Raw genomic sequence first — 15,822 nt, 5'->3', positions numbered from 1 at the left:
AATTTGCAACTTCACGCATACTTTTAAATTAATTGCTAGTATATTGCTAACTGGAATCTTCATCAGAAAACTACTAATTAGTCTCAATATGTGATTTATGTAGTCTTTGGTAAAATATAATTTGATGCTTAATTTATGTTTTACGAGTCATTAACTTATTACGGAGAATTGTGATTTATGACAAATAATTTATGTTTCACGAGTCATTAACTTATTACGGAGAATTGTGATTTATGACAAATAATTTATGTTTCACAAGTTATGATTAATGATTTGGGAATTTTTGCTTAGCAAATTAGGATAAGTGAAAAAAATTTATGTTTTATTTAATATTATTTAATCAAATTTTAATAAATGACAGGACTATTATGATCTTTAATTGTCGACGGTCAACGGTCAAGCTCCGTCCTAACTGGACTTCGATACTGAATTTGCCACTGCATGCATCGATAAATTATTGATGTGTATAACAGTCAAAAAATATTTTCCCTCCACATTGAAGAACTTTTGGATGGATATAAACTAAGGAAATCGATTCTGCATTTATACATAGTAGAAGGCAGATTAGTCTATTAATAGTATTCGAAGTCGTGAAAAACTAATTTTGAATAATTTTGCCCACAAGTCATTTTATCATGTGTATTGTTTTGCCATTTAAATAGATTAGATGGTTTCTGTCAAGTTGGGATACTTCACACAAAACTTTAAAAGATTAGTGACATTATGCTACAAGCATAAACATTAGGGACTCATATAGGAATTTACTTTCAAAATATATTAATGTCGTTGATACTAATGACTTGCACAATCAAAATAAAGAAAAAGTAAAAAGGGAGTTGAAGCGAGGTATGCCCTAGTAAAACTCCTATATCGTAGTAAAACTCCTTAAAACAGATTATGCTCCCTTCATAGGTGTCAACGAAATTATAGGACTGATGTCTTCTAAGATACAACGGCTCCTTCACAGTCGGTAGTGTATTATACCAATCTTATTGGTCGAACCAAAGTGTTAACATTATTCTTCTGGAATGGAGCAAACTCGAACTCAAATGCTCAGATGAAATTTCATTTATGAAAATATTTTGGATGAAATTATTTCAGTAAAATGAAAGAAACAAAATTTTATTTAAAAGGAGGAGAGAATTTGAAATCAATTGATGGTTAATTGATTTGGTGCAGGATTTATGGAAGGAGGGGTCTCAACTTATAGATTTCAAAAATTTCAAGTGAATGGTTGCACCAATTGGTCGGATCAGTTTGAACCCTTAGATCACACCAATTGAAATGGTTCAACGTACATCCGTAATATAGGAACGGCCGATGTAGACACGACGCGGATGCCAACGCATTGAGCCACTTGCTTGCTACTCGTCGAACCACCGTTCCAATTTTGAAAACTTTGAGGCTCTTTGGCTCCTTACAATGAAGCCTACGTGCAAAGTGCACCTCTAAAGTGCCTAATACTACCTTTACGAAGTTCGCGAACTGGGGAAGGGCCACGAGACCGAGTCCTAAGACACGACACAAGCGTAGGCGGCTAGCTAAAGCTAGCCTTAAAGAACTAGTGGAAAGCATGGCTAGCCATCGTGTTGTAGGTGGGCTAGTCCTATTAAATTATTAACTCTAATAGGTGTTCCACAAGATAAATGTGGGATTCAATACCATCACTTTTCCACTTAAAAAATATCTAATGGGCTCTAAATTGAACACTTTTCCAATTTACCATTTAATTTCAATAGCCCACCACATTAAGTAATCCAATTTAATGTCTTGATCTAAATATCATTAAACAGTCCGACTTAATGTCTTGATCCAAATTTTTTTCAGCAATCCACCACAAGAATGAAAGAAGTTGACAATGATCTAGAAAGACGAAGAAGAGTATTACCAAAAGATAATGCATCAACATAGATATTTTTCACTTTGAACATTCCTTAGTAAGAATCTATTACTTAGTTAATTAGTGAATACAATGTTTTGGACTGTCGACCATTATTGTAAGCCTAGACAATTGACTAAGACCTGAACTCTCTTAGGTTCTACAATTACGTTACAGAATTTATCTATGCAAAATTTTCATTTGACTTGGCCATTTTAGCACTCACATATATGATATTCTATAAAGAGTGCCCTATAATACTTCACTTGTACTAATTATAAGATATAGTCATTCATTAAAATCATGACTTATCTTAACCAATCTTCTTTACACAGAACTTATTTGCATCATAGAAATGAAGACTTAAAGCTTTCGAACTGCTTCTCCTTGAGTCATTTATAACTAGTTTTTCTATTGAACCTAGTCTACAGGATCTCGAGTCGTCAGGTTATGTTTCCATTAAGTTGACCCACTATATAGGCTTTAAACACATTTTTCTTGATGCGCAGTCTATTCTCTCTCTAGATAACTCTCATGTTAACGAATTCGCCAAGTTATCCTTTGATTAATCTATTGATATTGTTTCAATTGAGAGTAACCATCAAACTGTATTTTGTCTACGACTTATCGTTGTACATAAAAATTTCTGTTCTAACTATAGTTACCTGATTAGTGCAATGAACACATATAACTAGAATGGAGTTTATCCATATCGTAATATCTTCTTCAAAATGTCTTAACCATTCAACCTGTTCTTCTACTTTATCTAAAACAATAAAGCTCGAATTCTATAGTGGATCGAGCTATACGCCTTTGTTTAGAAGATTTTCAAGAAATCACACCACCTCCGAGAGTATATATATTGCAGCTAGTAGACTTAAATTCAATCGTACCTAATATCCAGTTGATATCAATGTATCCTTCAACAACTGGATGATATTTTCCATAATGCAACGAATATTCTTGGGTACGTTTTGGAATTTCTTGTATAGCAACTTAGCTTATTTATCAAATAAGCTATATCTAACCTTGTTCAATTCATTAAGTGCATTACGTTTTCAAGTATCTGGAAATATTCTAATTGTTGTTTATCATTTTCGGTATTCTTTTGAAGAACTACATAAGGAGGAAATTGATTGTTAAACTCATTAATACCATGTATCTTAAACCTCGCAATCACTATATTTATATAATGTGTTTGAGGCAAGATTGTTCCGTCTAGTGTTTTAGAGAGTTTTATTTTCAAAATCAAGTCTGCTTCGCCAATATCTTTCATATCAAAGTTATTGGTAAACATTTTCTTTGTCTTGTTAATGATTTCTATATTAGTCCCTAATATGAGCATGTTATTCACATAACGACAAACCAAAATGCACGATTCTCTGAATTTCTTTGAATAAACACATTTATCCCAATCATTAATTGTGAATCCATTTTTAATCATTATTTATTTAAATATGCTTGAATGATCCCTTGAGAATGTAGATAACCCAATTCTGGACTTAACTACTAGAGCGTTATAAATATTAGACATCTTGTCCGGCGAAAAGACTACATCCAGTACTCAAGAAATGGCATATCTATTTACTCTATCAATAATCGAGCCGAATCTGGTGTATCATAACGAATTATATCATCAAACCCTTTGTGCCATTGTTTGGGAGCTTGCATCAATTGTACAAGGATTTAACGAGTTTACATACTTTCTTATTGCTCCCTATAAATTTCCTCGATTAACTCATCATTTAAACTGCAACGTTAACATCCATATGATATATCTCCACGTCATACAAGCACCATTTAACCCTTGGGTTCATGCTCTGCCTAAATCAACTCACATAAATATAAATTCCCGTGTTTAAAACTTGTTATTCCCGTACATATACGTGGCATAAAATGGCCCCACGAGGACACGAGCAATTTAACCCTTCGGCCAACTCTCTGCTCACTTAAAACCCAAATATTTGCTAGTTAAGTTTTGCACAATGATTTGAGTTTGAGCCAATGACCCATTTTTACCTTTTTCCAAAGGTTGTGAATTTATTTGGATATATTGGATGATCTGGAGAGGACCATGACTAGTGTGTTTATATGGGTACATAGGACGAAACAAAGATTTAAAGAGAACGAAAGGCAAATTATAAGTTTCGAAATGGTTTTGGATAATGCTCATGCTTCTTCCAACGTAAACATTGCGACTGCCTCAGTAGCTATTCTACATTGCCATTTCAGGGCATTATCAAAATGAAGATTTAATCAATAAAGAAGTCTCTCGAACTTTCCTTGACCGCATTATTTCTTGGTGTATCTCAGACCACCTGAAAATTTTCATTCAAGACATTCCAGACCTGGTATAAGAGGCGCAAACAGTATATTATGAGCCGGGAAATAGAATAAATTAGTAGAATTGTCAAACTTGATGGAAATATTCACACGCACTATTGCTTAGCAAGAAAGTTTTGCTTTGAGCTCATCTGCCACAGCATCAATAAACTCTTCAGTGTTTAGATACTTGTCTCGGCCGAGCCTGTAACATTATAAAGGAGTGCACAATGATGAGTAGAACGATATACTTTCTTACACTTCTTCAGGAAAAAAATAGGACTTTAGGATTATTTGACTGAGAAAACAATGAAATGGTCCACTCACTTGGATCCATGGATGATAAGGGCAAGATCCTTGGTCATCTTTCCAGACTCCACTACACCAATGCAAGCTGCTTCCAGTTTCTCAGTGAAATCCAAGAGCTTATCATTGTCGTCTAATTTTGCCCTAAACATTTTGCTTGTTTGTTAATTATTTTTTTTCGTATTCATGGTTAAAGGAAACCAACAAACGTGCAGTGCAAAAGGATATCTAAAAATAACGTATTTCATAATAGCAAATTGTTAGACTCAAAACCAAATTCAGTTACCTGTGTGCAAGCCCTCGAGTCCAAGCAAAGATTGAAGCAATGCTATTTGTGCTGGTTTCACCTCCTTTTTGGTGAACTCTGTAGTGGCGTGTGACAGTTCCATGGGCTGCTTCAGCTTCAATAGTCTTTCCATCAGGGCACACCTGAATAAAATCAAGAAATATATTAGATTCTCAACTGAAGATATGTATGAATGTTGAAGTTAATACTATTAAGTCATCAATGTAGTTTTGTGATGCTAGAGACAGTAAAATTGTGGGGTAGGGGTACAGAAACAAAAGAAAAAAACTAAAAAAACATAGAAATCGATAAAAATTAGCATGGAAACAAAACTGCAAAGCAGCAAAGATGACAAAAGAACATGAGGAAATACAAAATTAAGATAGAAATCATTAAGGAGTGTCGAACATACCAAAACTGACGTCATCAGCCCAAGAGATCCAAAACCTGCGAGAACAAAACAAAATATTTGAGGTTGTAATAGCTAAAGTTAAAATGAAATAAGAGCATGCTCAATAGCTTCTCTCAAGTTATGAAATAAGAGCATGCTCAATAATTTACTATTCTATTCATACTCTATGATATAAGAAGAGCATAATATTTGCCCGATAGATGTAGCTTTGAGATTCTACAAGTTTTTCATTCATACCTTGAGCTAAGAAATCACTCTGAACATCCCCATCGTAGTTCTTGCAAGCCCAAACGTACTCTCCTTCACTCTTTAGAGCATAGGCAACCATATCATCAATCAGACGGTGCTCATACCTATATATTTAATAATACAATTGCAGCAATCAGTGACATTTGAAATATTCCATAAAGCCAGAATGGCTGAGATCAAAGGTAGAGCAACTCACCATATTCCTGCTTCCTCGAACTTGGATTTCCAGTTTGATTCGTAAACTTCTTGAAAAATGTCCTTGAATCTTCACAACACCCCACCAAAGACAGAAAAAACGAACTGATTAATACATTCAAATTAAAGAATACATAATAAAACACACATAAAATAACTCGTGGTAACACAAAAATGCCACTAAATGTTCAGGAAGAATAACACCAACATAGACAAAGAAATTTGAAAGCAGTTTATGCATAAAATGTTAAATAAGTTATTCAATTCAAAGGAAGCACACTGCATACCTTCCATCATATTTCTTGAGTATGGTATTCTTTGTGCTAAGATACAATGGCCATTTCTTCTGGTATGCAGTGTTCATTGAAGCTTCAGCAAAGGAACGAATGGACTGCATCCCACAAGCATTCAAGAAATATTTAGCGTCCAGAAATTAAATATTCTGATGTCAAAACTCTATAAATTTTGAAATATCATACTGATAGACCGGCAGTCCACTTGATATACCACAGGTGTAAAAAACGAAGAAGGGCAGTATAGGGAATTGTGGGAAGGGCAGTCACATGCACAGTTACAGAATCAGTTGAGGAGGCAAACCAAAGATAAATAGAGGAAAGAGTTATTGTAGATGGCAGGCAGAAATTGGTAGAATAGTGGGAGAGTACTGGCCACTCGAAAACCAAATACCTTTATTTCATTTTTCCTTGTTGCTGCATTATAGAATGCACTTCCAGTATATTACTGTTATTCATATCCAGATATTTTATATGTTTAAGCACCATTTCTGAAATACAAAAGAGTCATTTACATCTGAATTATTACTTTTCTTCTATCATCTTCTAACTTCTGTTCTTAAGCCTAGAATTTGAATTGCATCTGTGACAGGTTCCTATCATTGTTATAAGAGCACTACGATCATGATGGTGCATTTATAGGATCGGGTGGGAGGAACGCAAGAGAGGAGAAAGGAGGGAATGACTCAGAGTATACTCTGCATTCTGAAAATTTCCTAGGTTTGGAGACAAGCAATCGAGCCAGAAGTTGTGGTTCATGTTAAGAGATAAAATCTCATATCAATTAAAAATGGAAACATAAACCAACTTATATAAGATTTTGGACTACTTTTCTTAATAATGTTGACATTTTAAGATGGAAACCCAAGTCTTAACATGGTATCAGAGCATATTAAGCTCTAACGAGCAATTCAATCCGATTAAGACTCAAAAAATGAATATATGGATTTCAATATTGGTCCATTCAAACAATCTACCATCTTGTAGGGGCATATTAAGGGTAAAATCCGATGGAAACATAGACCAACTAAGCTTTGGGCTACTCATCTTAATAAGATTGAACTTTTAAGATGGACCCTAGTCTTAACAGTTCAGGGGAAAATTAGAGGCTAGAACTAAAGGGAAGGAGGCTGGAGATGCCTCTGTTCTTGGGAAAAAATCTAGACGATTGGATCTTCGAGGCTGAACGTTATCTTTTAATGAATCAGTTGATATAGGTGGAAAAATTGGAGACGGAAACATTGTGTTTCGAATGTGGCGCACTCACCTGGTATCAGTGGGAACAGAAGAGAGGGTTAAGGAATTGGGAAGAACTAGTGTCAATGAGACTTCGATTCACGTCTTCATTAGAGGGCACCATGGAGGAGGATTCCTTACTCTTCAACAAGATAGGCCAGTAATGGAGTATCGGCTAGCCTTTGAGACTTTAGCTGCGCCAATTGGAGATGTTTCAAATGCCATCTTAGAGGGCCATTTCATAAATGCGCTCAGTCTGAATATAAAGGCTGAAATCCTAGTGTTGAAGCCTAGAACAGATCATGGAACTAGCCCAATGAATTGAGGAAAAAATCAGATGGTGCAGGCCTGTTTTGATGGATTTGACCCAGAAATAAATTAATTCCTAACCCAAATTAGCAAAACCCTCTAGACCGGCAGAATATTTAAACAGCCCAAACATCATTCTACGAGCTGCGATGCTGATCGGATACAGAAACCTCCCTCCTACAGGTGCTGCGTATGATACCCCCAAAATCTTTTATAGTCATTAATTAAGAAAATTAGGACCTTAGTGCAAGAGGATGAAAGTCAGGAGATCAAAATGCATATTGACCAATAGTTAAGAGACTACAAGTGTAATTCCCTAAACTATATATACACATACACATACACATACACATACATGTACATATACATATGATATGAATATTTATGGTATAAGTGTGTATTATATGAATGTGGTATAAATGTATATATAGTACTAATATATATATGGAAAAATTGAATGAAATTAAGTTATTCCTTATATTTTAAAGATAAGTTAGGAAGATTCCTTCCTAAATAAGTGAACTACCATATATGTGTAAAATATATAAATGATTGACTGTTTTAAATTATGAGATTACTATAATTATGTGTCAATATATGTATATATAATTATATATAATTATGACGGTTGATATAAATTATATGATTACTATAGTTACGTGAATCTATGTATATATAATTATGATTGATTGAATTAAAATATAGTATTACTACAATTACGTGCGCATATATATATATGTATAATTATATAAAATTATGGTTGATTGATTTAAATTATATAATTAGTACAACTCATTATTTTATTTAGTGCACAATTATAGGGACATCATTATGACACTTTCCTTTTGGTACCCCTAGATGCACCTATAAGTACCACACCCAAATCACAACCACAAACACGCACAAATGATCACTTTATTGAAAAAGTTAAATTCTCCAATACATATTTACTACCATTATCTTTTGATTATCAAGGTAAGTGTAGTCATATGTTGTATGTTAAACTATTTTTCACACTTTAAAGTACAAAATTCGATTATGAATATGATATGGGTCCTATATGTTTAAGTTTAATAAAGCGGAGTTTAGTAGCGCTAAGCACAAGAATTATAGCAACGAAGTATGATTCTTAATTCTCCTTATGTATGTTATGATTATGTACTGGGATTATGGCCGTCTAAGTTCAGTTTCTAATCCCCGTGTCTCATTATGTATGATAAGAATTCCAAAATTTTAAATATGAATTACGATTTATGTGGCTTATTAAGATTTTATCTCATTATTTATGATTTTTTCCCTTTTACGTAATTAAGGTTCGAGGCATTGGAGTTTGGAATTGGCCACTGGTGGTATAATAAAGAGGGGATAATTTAGGAATTTTCAACAAAAAATATTATGATTAAGAAAGTTTTTATTTTTAATTACTGTAACTTTGGAATAATTATCCTTTATGAAAGTTCTATTTCTACAATATGTATTTAATGAAAAGGGTAAATTTTGGATTGCTACACTGCGACTTCCAATTTTAAAAGGCCCAATGAAGCTGAGTTAAAGAGCAAGCAAGAGAGCTCTGCTTCCGCATTGACGAGAAATTCTCTATTGGGAACAAGTGTAAGAACCAGGTATTGCAAGTCATGTTGGCTGAGGAAAGAATTGTATGAAGGAGAGCAAACCATTACAGGAGAGGTGGTGGAATTGTCCATGAAATCATTGGTAGGACTCACTCCATCTCAAACCATGAAAGTGAAAAGGGTAATTTCAGCTCAAGAGGTGGTAGTACTAATTGATTGCGGGGCTAGTCACAATTTTGTTTTAGCTGAAAAAGTACAGAAATTGGGCTTGCTAAGAATGAATACAACTGGATATGGGGTGATTATCGGTACAGGGATGGTAGTGCAAGGCGCAGAGGTGTGCAAGGGGATGCTATTATCCCTCCTGAATATTGATATAGTCGGGGATTTTCTTCCCTTGGACTTGGGGAGCTCCCACGTAATTTTGGGGATGAAATGGCTATAGGCCACTCACAATGAAATTCGAAGTTAGGGGAACTACTATGACTTTGCAAGGGATTGAAGCTTGAGTAAAACTTTGGTCATCTTGAAGGCAGTGATGAAAACCCTCAGGGAAGGGGGAGAGGGTGTGCTTCTCGAACTGGGTAGTATGGGGGTCGAGTTTGGGAAGGTACAGGGGGAACTCCAAAAATATTGCAGAGGTGTTGAACGAATTTGAGGAGGTTTTTGAGGAGCCTGTGGGGCTGTCCCCGCAACGAGCTAGGGATCATGCCATCCATTAACAACCGGAACAGCCCCTGTTACAGTGAGGTCATACTGCAACCCACATGCTCAGAAAAATAGGAGAGGAAAACATGGAAATTTTGGAAGTGGTGGACCGATTAAGCAAATATGGGCCACTTTATAAAACTTAAGCACCCTTTCACGGCTACAAGCATGGTTGGAATTTTTGTGAAAGAAGAAGTGTGACTACAATGGATACGCTGCTCAATAGTATCACATAGAGACGAGGTATTCGAAAGCCATTTTTGGGAGAAGTTATTTCGTTTACAAGGCCAAAACTCTATCAAAGTACAACTTACCATCCCCAATCCAATGGACAGTCGGAGGTATTAAATTGCACCCTTTCACGACTACAAGCATGGCTGGAATTTTTGTGAAAGAAGTGGTGCGACTACATTGGATATGCCGCTCAATAGTATCAGATAGAGACGAGATATTCGTAAGCCATTTTTGGGAGGAGTTATTTCGTTTACAAGGTATGAAACTCAATCGAAGTACGGCTTACCATCCCCAATCCAATGGACAATCGGAGGTATTAAATTGCACCTCAGAGACATATCTGCATTGCTCTGCTTCTTTGCGACCCAAATCTTGGTTCGATTGGTTGTCGTGGCTAAATTATGGTATAAAGCTTCATTTCACACAACAAGCAAGACTACTCCGTTCCAAGTTGTATACGGGTGCGAACCACCTGCCTTGCTAAAATTTGAAGAACGATCCACCCCAATTTCAGCAATAGAGTAACAACTCGTGGAACGGGATCAGGTACCAGAGGAATTGAAAGCACAGGCGAAGATGAAGAGCATAGCTAATTCAAAAAGGAGAAATGTTCAATTTGCAGTTGGTGATCTTATTTATTTAAAGGTTAGAATGTATCTTCAGAAATCCTTGGCTGCACGACCTAATGAGAAGCTAGCACCCCGGTTTATCCATTTACAGTGGGGTAGAAGGTTGGTCAGGTTGCATATAAGCTACTTCTTCCTGTAACATTCACCGTGTGTTTCATGTGTCCCAGTTGTTCAAAGCATAGAAAGCAATGCAAGCAATGAAAGTACCTATTCAGTTGAGTAAGGAGTTAGAGATGTCGGTTGAACCAGAGGTACTACTTAGGGTGCGACATGGCCTGGGTAACAACATTCGGGGCTGGATGTTTTAATACAATGGAAGGGACTTTCCCTGCTAGAAGCCCCTTGGGAACCTTATGACATGATTAAGCAACGATTCCCTTCCTTCACCTTAAGGACGAGGTGAGTCTCAAGGGGGGAAGTATGGATAGCCCCGAAGTCCACTTGATAAAAAATGAGCAAAGGCAGTACAGGAAATTGCGGAAATGGCAGTCACATGCAGAATCGGTTGGGGAGGCAAACCAAAGATAAATAGAGGAAAGAATTATTGTAGATGGCAAGGAGAAATCGGTAGAATAGTGGGAGAGTATTGGCCTCTCGAAAGCCAAATACCTTTATTTAATTTTTCCTTGTTGGTGCATTATAGAATGCAGATCCAGATTAGTACTGTTATTCATATCCAGATATTTCGTATGTTTTAAGCACCATTTCTGAAATACAAAGAGCCATTTACATCTGAATTATTACTTTTCTTCTATCATCTTCTAAATTCTGTTCTTAAGCCAAGAGATTGAATTGCATCTGTGACAGGTTCCTATCACATACCTCATCAGTGTTGTACATGGAGAGAGCAACTCCACCCTCACCAGTAAAGTTGAAGACCTCTATTTCTGTCTTTTCATCTTTCCCTTCTGGAACTGCTTACAAGAACACAATTCATTATAAAAATATTCGTACTTCGTAGAAACAGATATGATCATATAAATAGAAAAAGACACGTATCCAAGATAAAATATAAAAATTAAATCACTCTTTCCTTGTCAAGAACAGGAGCAAAAAATGAGGAGGTGTTGTTAGATATCTATCTAAAAGGTAAAAAAAAATGAATAAAAGTGCATTACCGAACACCAATTTCAGCTTTCCAGGTCCCTTAATAACTGTATCAGTTGCTCGGTATTGATCTCCAAAAGCATGCCTTCCAATGCATATTGGCTTTGTCCATCCTGAATGCAACAATAAATAGTTTTTGTATTATTCCATAACCTCACGAATGAGTGAATATCAACCCAAAAAGTAAAGGGAAATGATTAAGTAAAATCAGAAATAAAATGGATGAATTACTACCTGGGACCAGTCGAGGAACATTTTTGCAGAGAATTGGTTCTCTGAAGACTGTGCCTGTGGGGGAAAAAAGTTATGATGAGCCCCTAAGATTCGGATCGCAATGATTACAAAATGATAGTAGATGGGATACAATCCTTTACCATTCAAAATATTCCTAATCGTCCCATTTGGACTCTTCCACATCTGCTTCAAGCCAAACTCCTTAACACGAGCTTCATCTGTGAATACAAAAGCATGTAGCATGATAATCTCATTAATAATATAAGGATAAAATAAAGATCAACAGCATAGCATCGAACAATTTAAGCTGAGTCATGCCTACCAGGAGTGATGGTAGCACATTTAATTGCTACATTGTACCTACAATTTCAACATACAAAATTACCATCAACTGAGAAGAAAAACAAATACATATATATGAAAATTGTGATAGAAAACTCAAAAATATAGCCGTCGGAAATTTTATTTATCTACTACATATATTATGAAGAAAATCAGAAAATAAAGGCATCAAAGTCCTATTATTAAAAGTTCAATATTTATTCAAAATCGAAAACAGGGGATGTCATACTTAAGAGTAGCTTCTGCACTTTCAATGGTTACTTTGTCATCTGTAGCATCTCGATGGGGAAGGCCAAGGTCATAGTACTTTATATCCAACTCCACAAAAGGAAAGATCAGCTGCAACATTACAAAAAAAAAACTAATCAAGTGAGTCAGTCAGTCGCACATATAAATACACACACTTATAAGATTATATATAGTTTTCATTAAACTTATAGAAAAAGATTATCGGGGAGATTATATTACCTTGTCCTTGATAAATTGCCAGATGACCCGTGTCATCTCATCTCCTGCATCACAGATTAATTTTAAAAAGTCAATTATTATATCAGGAAATGATCATAATAAATCATATCATTCATTAAGGTTACTTCTGTTAAATTCCAGGAAGATCAAAATCAAGTATATAAAACAATCTGCTTTCAATTTTATTTTTTAGATAATATATTGAAAAATCAGGTATTTATGTGTAAAATAGATCAGATTCTGATATTTATGCAAAGAAACATGTCCCATGGAACTCAAAGTATCCCACAAGAAAGAAACATGGGCCCAGCAACTTCTACAGGCAAATCCAAAAAGGAAAAAAGAAAAAAAAAAAAAACACTTTTAGACTACAAAATGAGAGATCTTGAATCTTCAATGTAGAATATCTAATAAGCACTGATCTATAGTCAACTCATACACACACAAGGCTAATCAGCACAAGTTTCCCAAACCCAGATCTGTATAAGGTATATAAATCTATGATAGAAAATCGATATAGAAAGAGAGATCTGAAACTTGCCGTCCATCTCAACGATGGGGTTGGCCACCTTGATCTTTTCAAATGCCATTTTTCGTCTTTACAAATCAAACTGAAGGACACCTTCTGCAACAAAGAAAAAAAAATGCAATGAGATAATAAAAACCAAAGAAAAATCTTGGCCGGAGAAAGAGAGTATATGATTGAGAGTTACTGAGAAATATGCAAAGCCGGCGCAAACTACAGAGGAATGAGAAAACGCAGCTTAAAATATGTGAAGACGTAATTATTTTGTTTTTATCTTAAATTACTAATATACCCACATGACATACTACTTCTTACGACTGTAAGCGGTCCGATTTTATCGATTTTTAACAGATTTTCAAACAAAAATAATTTGAGAAAAACTCAAACTCAAATCTAAACCAAATCATTTTGAATAGTGTGAAAAAAACTCAAACCTAAATCTAACAGTTTGGTCCGATTTTAAATCGTCGGTTTCCCAATATATTTTTTTGCCCGTCTACTTTTATGTCATTAATTCATTGAATTTAATATATATTTATATTTTACTAGTAATAAATCTAAAACAAACTAAACTCTTATTTGAACCAAATTTTTGGGATAAAAAAGAAAATTTGGACCGTTATCCCACAAGTCCAGCTGCCTTTGTCGACCTGTTGTTTCATGTGTGGGACCCAGCCTCCTCTCCAATAGTCAATTTTCTCATTATGATGATATGAAAAATATGATTCAAACATGGGTTAAATGTATCTACTATAAATTTAAATATCAACTAAATCAAAGTGAACTAACAGTAAACTAAAATATAGTTGTTTTTCCTTTTTTTGACCTTTTTAACCTAATGACGATACAATAACGTTACAATAAAAGTCTACTAAACTAAATATAAGGCCCAAAAAATATAATGATGTCCAACAAGATCTCGTGATTATCATATCTGAAAAAATGATATTAATTAAATAAAGAGAATAACAACCTACAATAATAAAGTAATTGTTTATAATATCTAAATATAACAATTATAAAAGTTTACGTTTGTATGATGTTATGAAATGCATTTATTTTCAGATTCTTAACTTAATTTGCTCCAAAAAAATTATTGATTTGAAACTTTATTCGTAACAAATATTATCATCGAAGGTCTTGAATCTCTTTGTCTTCGATTTGGTATAATGAATTTCAATTCAATTTTTAAGAGACGTGAAAATTTTGAAAAAGAAGTGTATGGTGACGGTGACTCAAGACTGTGTTGGGAGTCGACTGAAGTTCATCTAAATTCTGAAGAGGAAAACGATTTTTGATAGATTATGTTAGTCTTGAAATTATTAGATATATATTAGGATTATTGGATAATAATAATAATAATAATAATAATAATAATAATAATAATAATAATAATAATAATAATAATATATCTGTATTAGAAAATTAGAAATTGATAAAAATACCCACAAATGACAAAACTATTGAATTTTACATATTTAGATGAATTTTCAAAAAATTTCAATTTTCATTTTTTTTATTTTTATATATTTTTTCGCCGATCTGGTTTGATTTTAAACGGCAATTAAAATTCTCAAATCTAAATCAAACTATTTTGACCGGTTTGGTTTGGGTCAAAACCATTTCGTTGACCGGGTCCACGTGGCACCAAACCAACGGTTTCTAAAATGCGGTTTTGGTTCGATTTTGCGGTTTTACGATTTTTGCTTACAAGCCTACTACTTGTTGCCACAAAATACGAAATTTGTAATTCATGTTGAGGGCTATTGCTGTCAATAATTTGTGCTGGAACTACTTTATAATTTTTAATCTGACTTGTGATTCCGTATAAACACCCGTTTGGCCCCCATTTTCGGAAATAAAAATGTATAAAATAATATTTTTTTTAAAAAAAATGAATGATTAAAAAGGAAGAATTTTTTTTTATTCATATGTAATATTATTTTATGAAAGATTGTATAATTGAAAATAGGAGAAAGAAAAATGAAATGAAAATTAATGGACGAAACGGTGCTAAACAGGAGTTCTATTTCTATTTTTGTTTCTTTTTAGTAAAAATGGTTTTCTAAATAATCATTTTTATCAGCTTATTCTAAAAGTTCATTTAATTAAAATAAGTAGTTTTAACAAATTATTCAAAATGATCAAAAGCACATTTTCTTATTTTCAAAAGTGACTTTTGATAATTCAAAAAAGAGCCAAATAGATTATTAGAAGCATGTTTGATTAAGTTATTTTCTTACATTCATGAAAAAAATTACTAATTTCGCATATTAAACACGATGAACGAGCCAATTATAAACAAATAATTTTACTTTGTTTCATATTGTGTTGGATCAACAATTTTAGAAATTAAGAAATTGACGTCCTAAATTTTATATGTCACAAAAAATCCTTTATTAAATTAACTCAATCTATCCAACTTCATATTAATGAATACAATATTGGCAATACATAAATGAACCGCTTAAAAAAAATTATAAAGAAAATAAAATTCGATCATTCACTTAAAAATT

At 33.9% G+C, this 15,822-nt stretch overlaps 1 protein-coding gene across 2 annotated transcripts; it reads right to left on the bottom strand.

The window, feature by feature from the left end:
* Positions 1-3,891: 3,891 nt before the first annotated feature.
* Positions 3,892-13,566, bottom strand: LOC111379667 (isocitrate dehydrogenase [NADP]-like). 2 transcript variants are annotated; one of them, XM_023003089.1, is made up of 17 exons: positions 13,494-13,566; positions 13,322-13,405; positions 12,781-12,824; positions 12,542-12,651; positions 12,293-12,330; positions 12,111-12,188; positions 11,971-12,024; positions 11,748-11,849; positions 11,452-11,543; positions 5,937-6,040; positions 5,651-5,719; positions 5,443-5,558; positions 5,206-5,240; positions 4,794-4,936; positions 4,529-4,651; positions 4,319-4,406; positions 3,892-4,227 (listed from the first exon to the last, which is right to left on the bottom strand). In XM_023003089.1, exons 2-16 carry the CDS (start codon positions 13,368-13,370, stop codon positions 4,325-4,327), a joined length of 1,239 nt encoding a protein of 412 aa, XP_022858857.1. In that variant the 5' UTR covers positions 13,371-13,405; positions 13,494-13,566; the 3' UTR covers positions 3,892-4,227; positions 4,319-4,324. The 2 variants fall into 2 exon arrangements, with proteins under 2 accessions (XP_022858857.1, XP_022858858.1); XM_023003090.1 differs by having other exon boundaries at positions 3,996-4,197.
* Between the last annotated feature and the right edge of the window lie 2,256 nt (positions 13,567-15,822).

The sequence above is a fragment of the Olea europaea genome, unplaced genomic scaffold (assembly GCF_002742605.1).
Source record: "Olea europaea var. sylvestris unplaced genomic scaffold, O_europaea_v1 scaffold2018, whole genome shotgun sequence".
Lineage (NCBI taxonomy): Eukaryota > Viridiplantae > Streptophyta > Magnoliopsida > Lamiales > Oleaceae > Olea > Olea europaea.
This window is presented reverse-complemented; position numbering and strand designations above follow the sequence as displayed.

What these genes read in the sequence shown, in the direction of transcription:
- LOC111379667 (XM_023003089.1), bottom strand. Translation starts at nt 13,370, where the DNA reads ATGGCATTTGAAAAGATCAAGGTGGCCAACCCCATCGTTGAGATGGAC. An exon ending in GGCAATTTATCAAGGACAAG is followed by an intron (nt 12,652 to 12,780) that starts GTAATATAATCT and finishes GTAATGTTGCAG; the next exon opens with CTGATCTTTCCTTTTGTGGA. An exon ending in GAGTGATTTCTTAGCTCAAG is followed by an intron (nt 5,241 to 5,442) that starts GTATGAATGAAA and finishes TTGTTCTCGCAG; the next exon opens with GTTTTGGATCTCTTGGGCTG.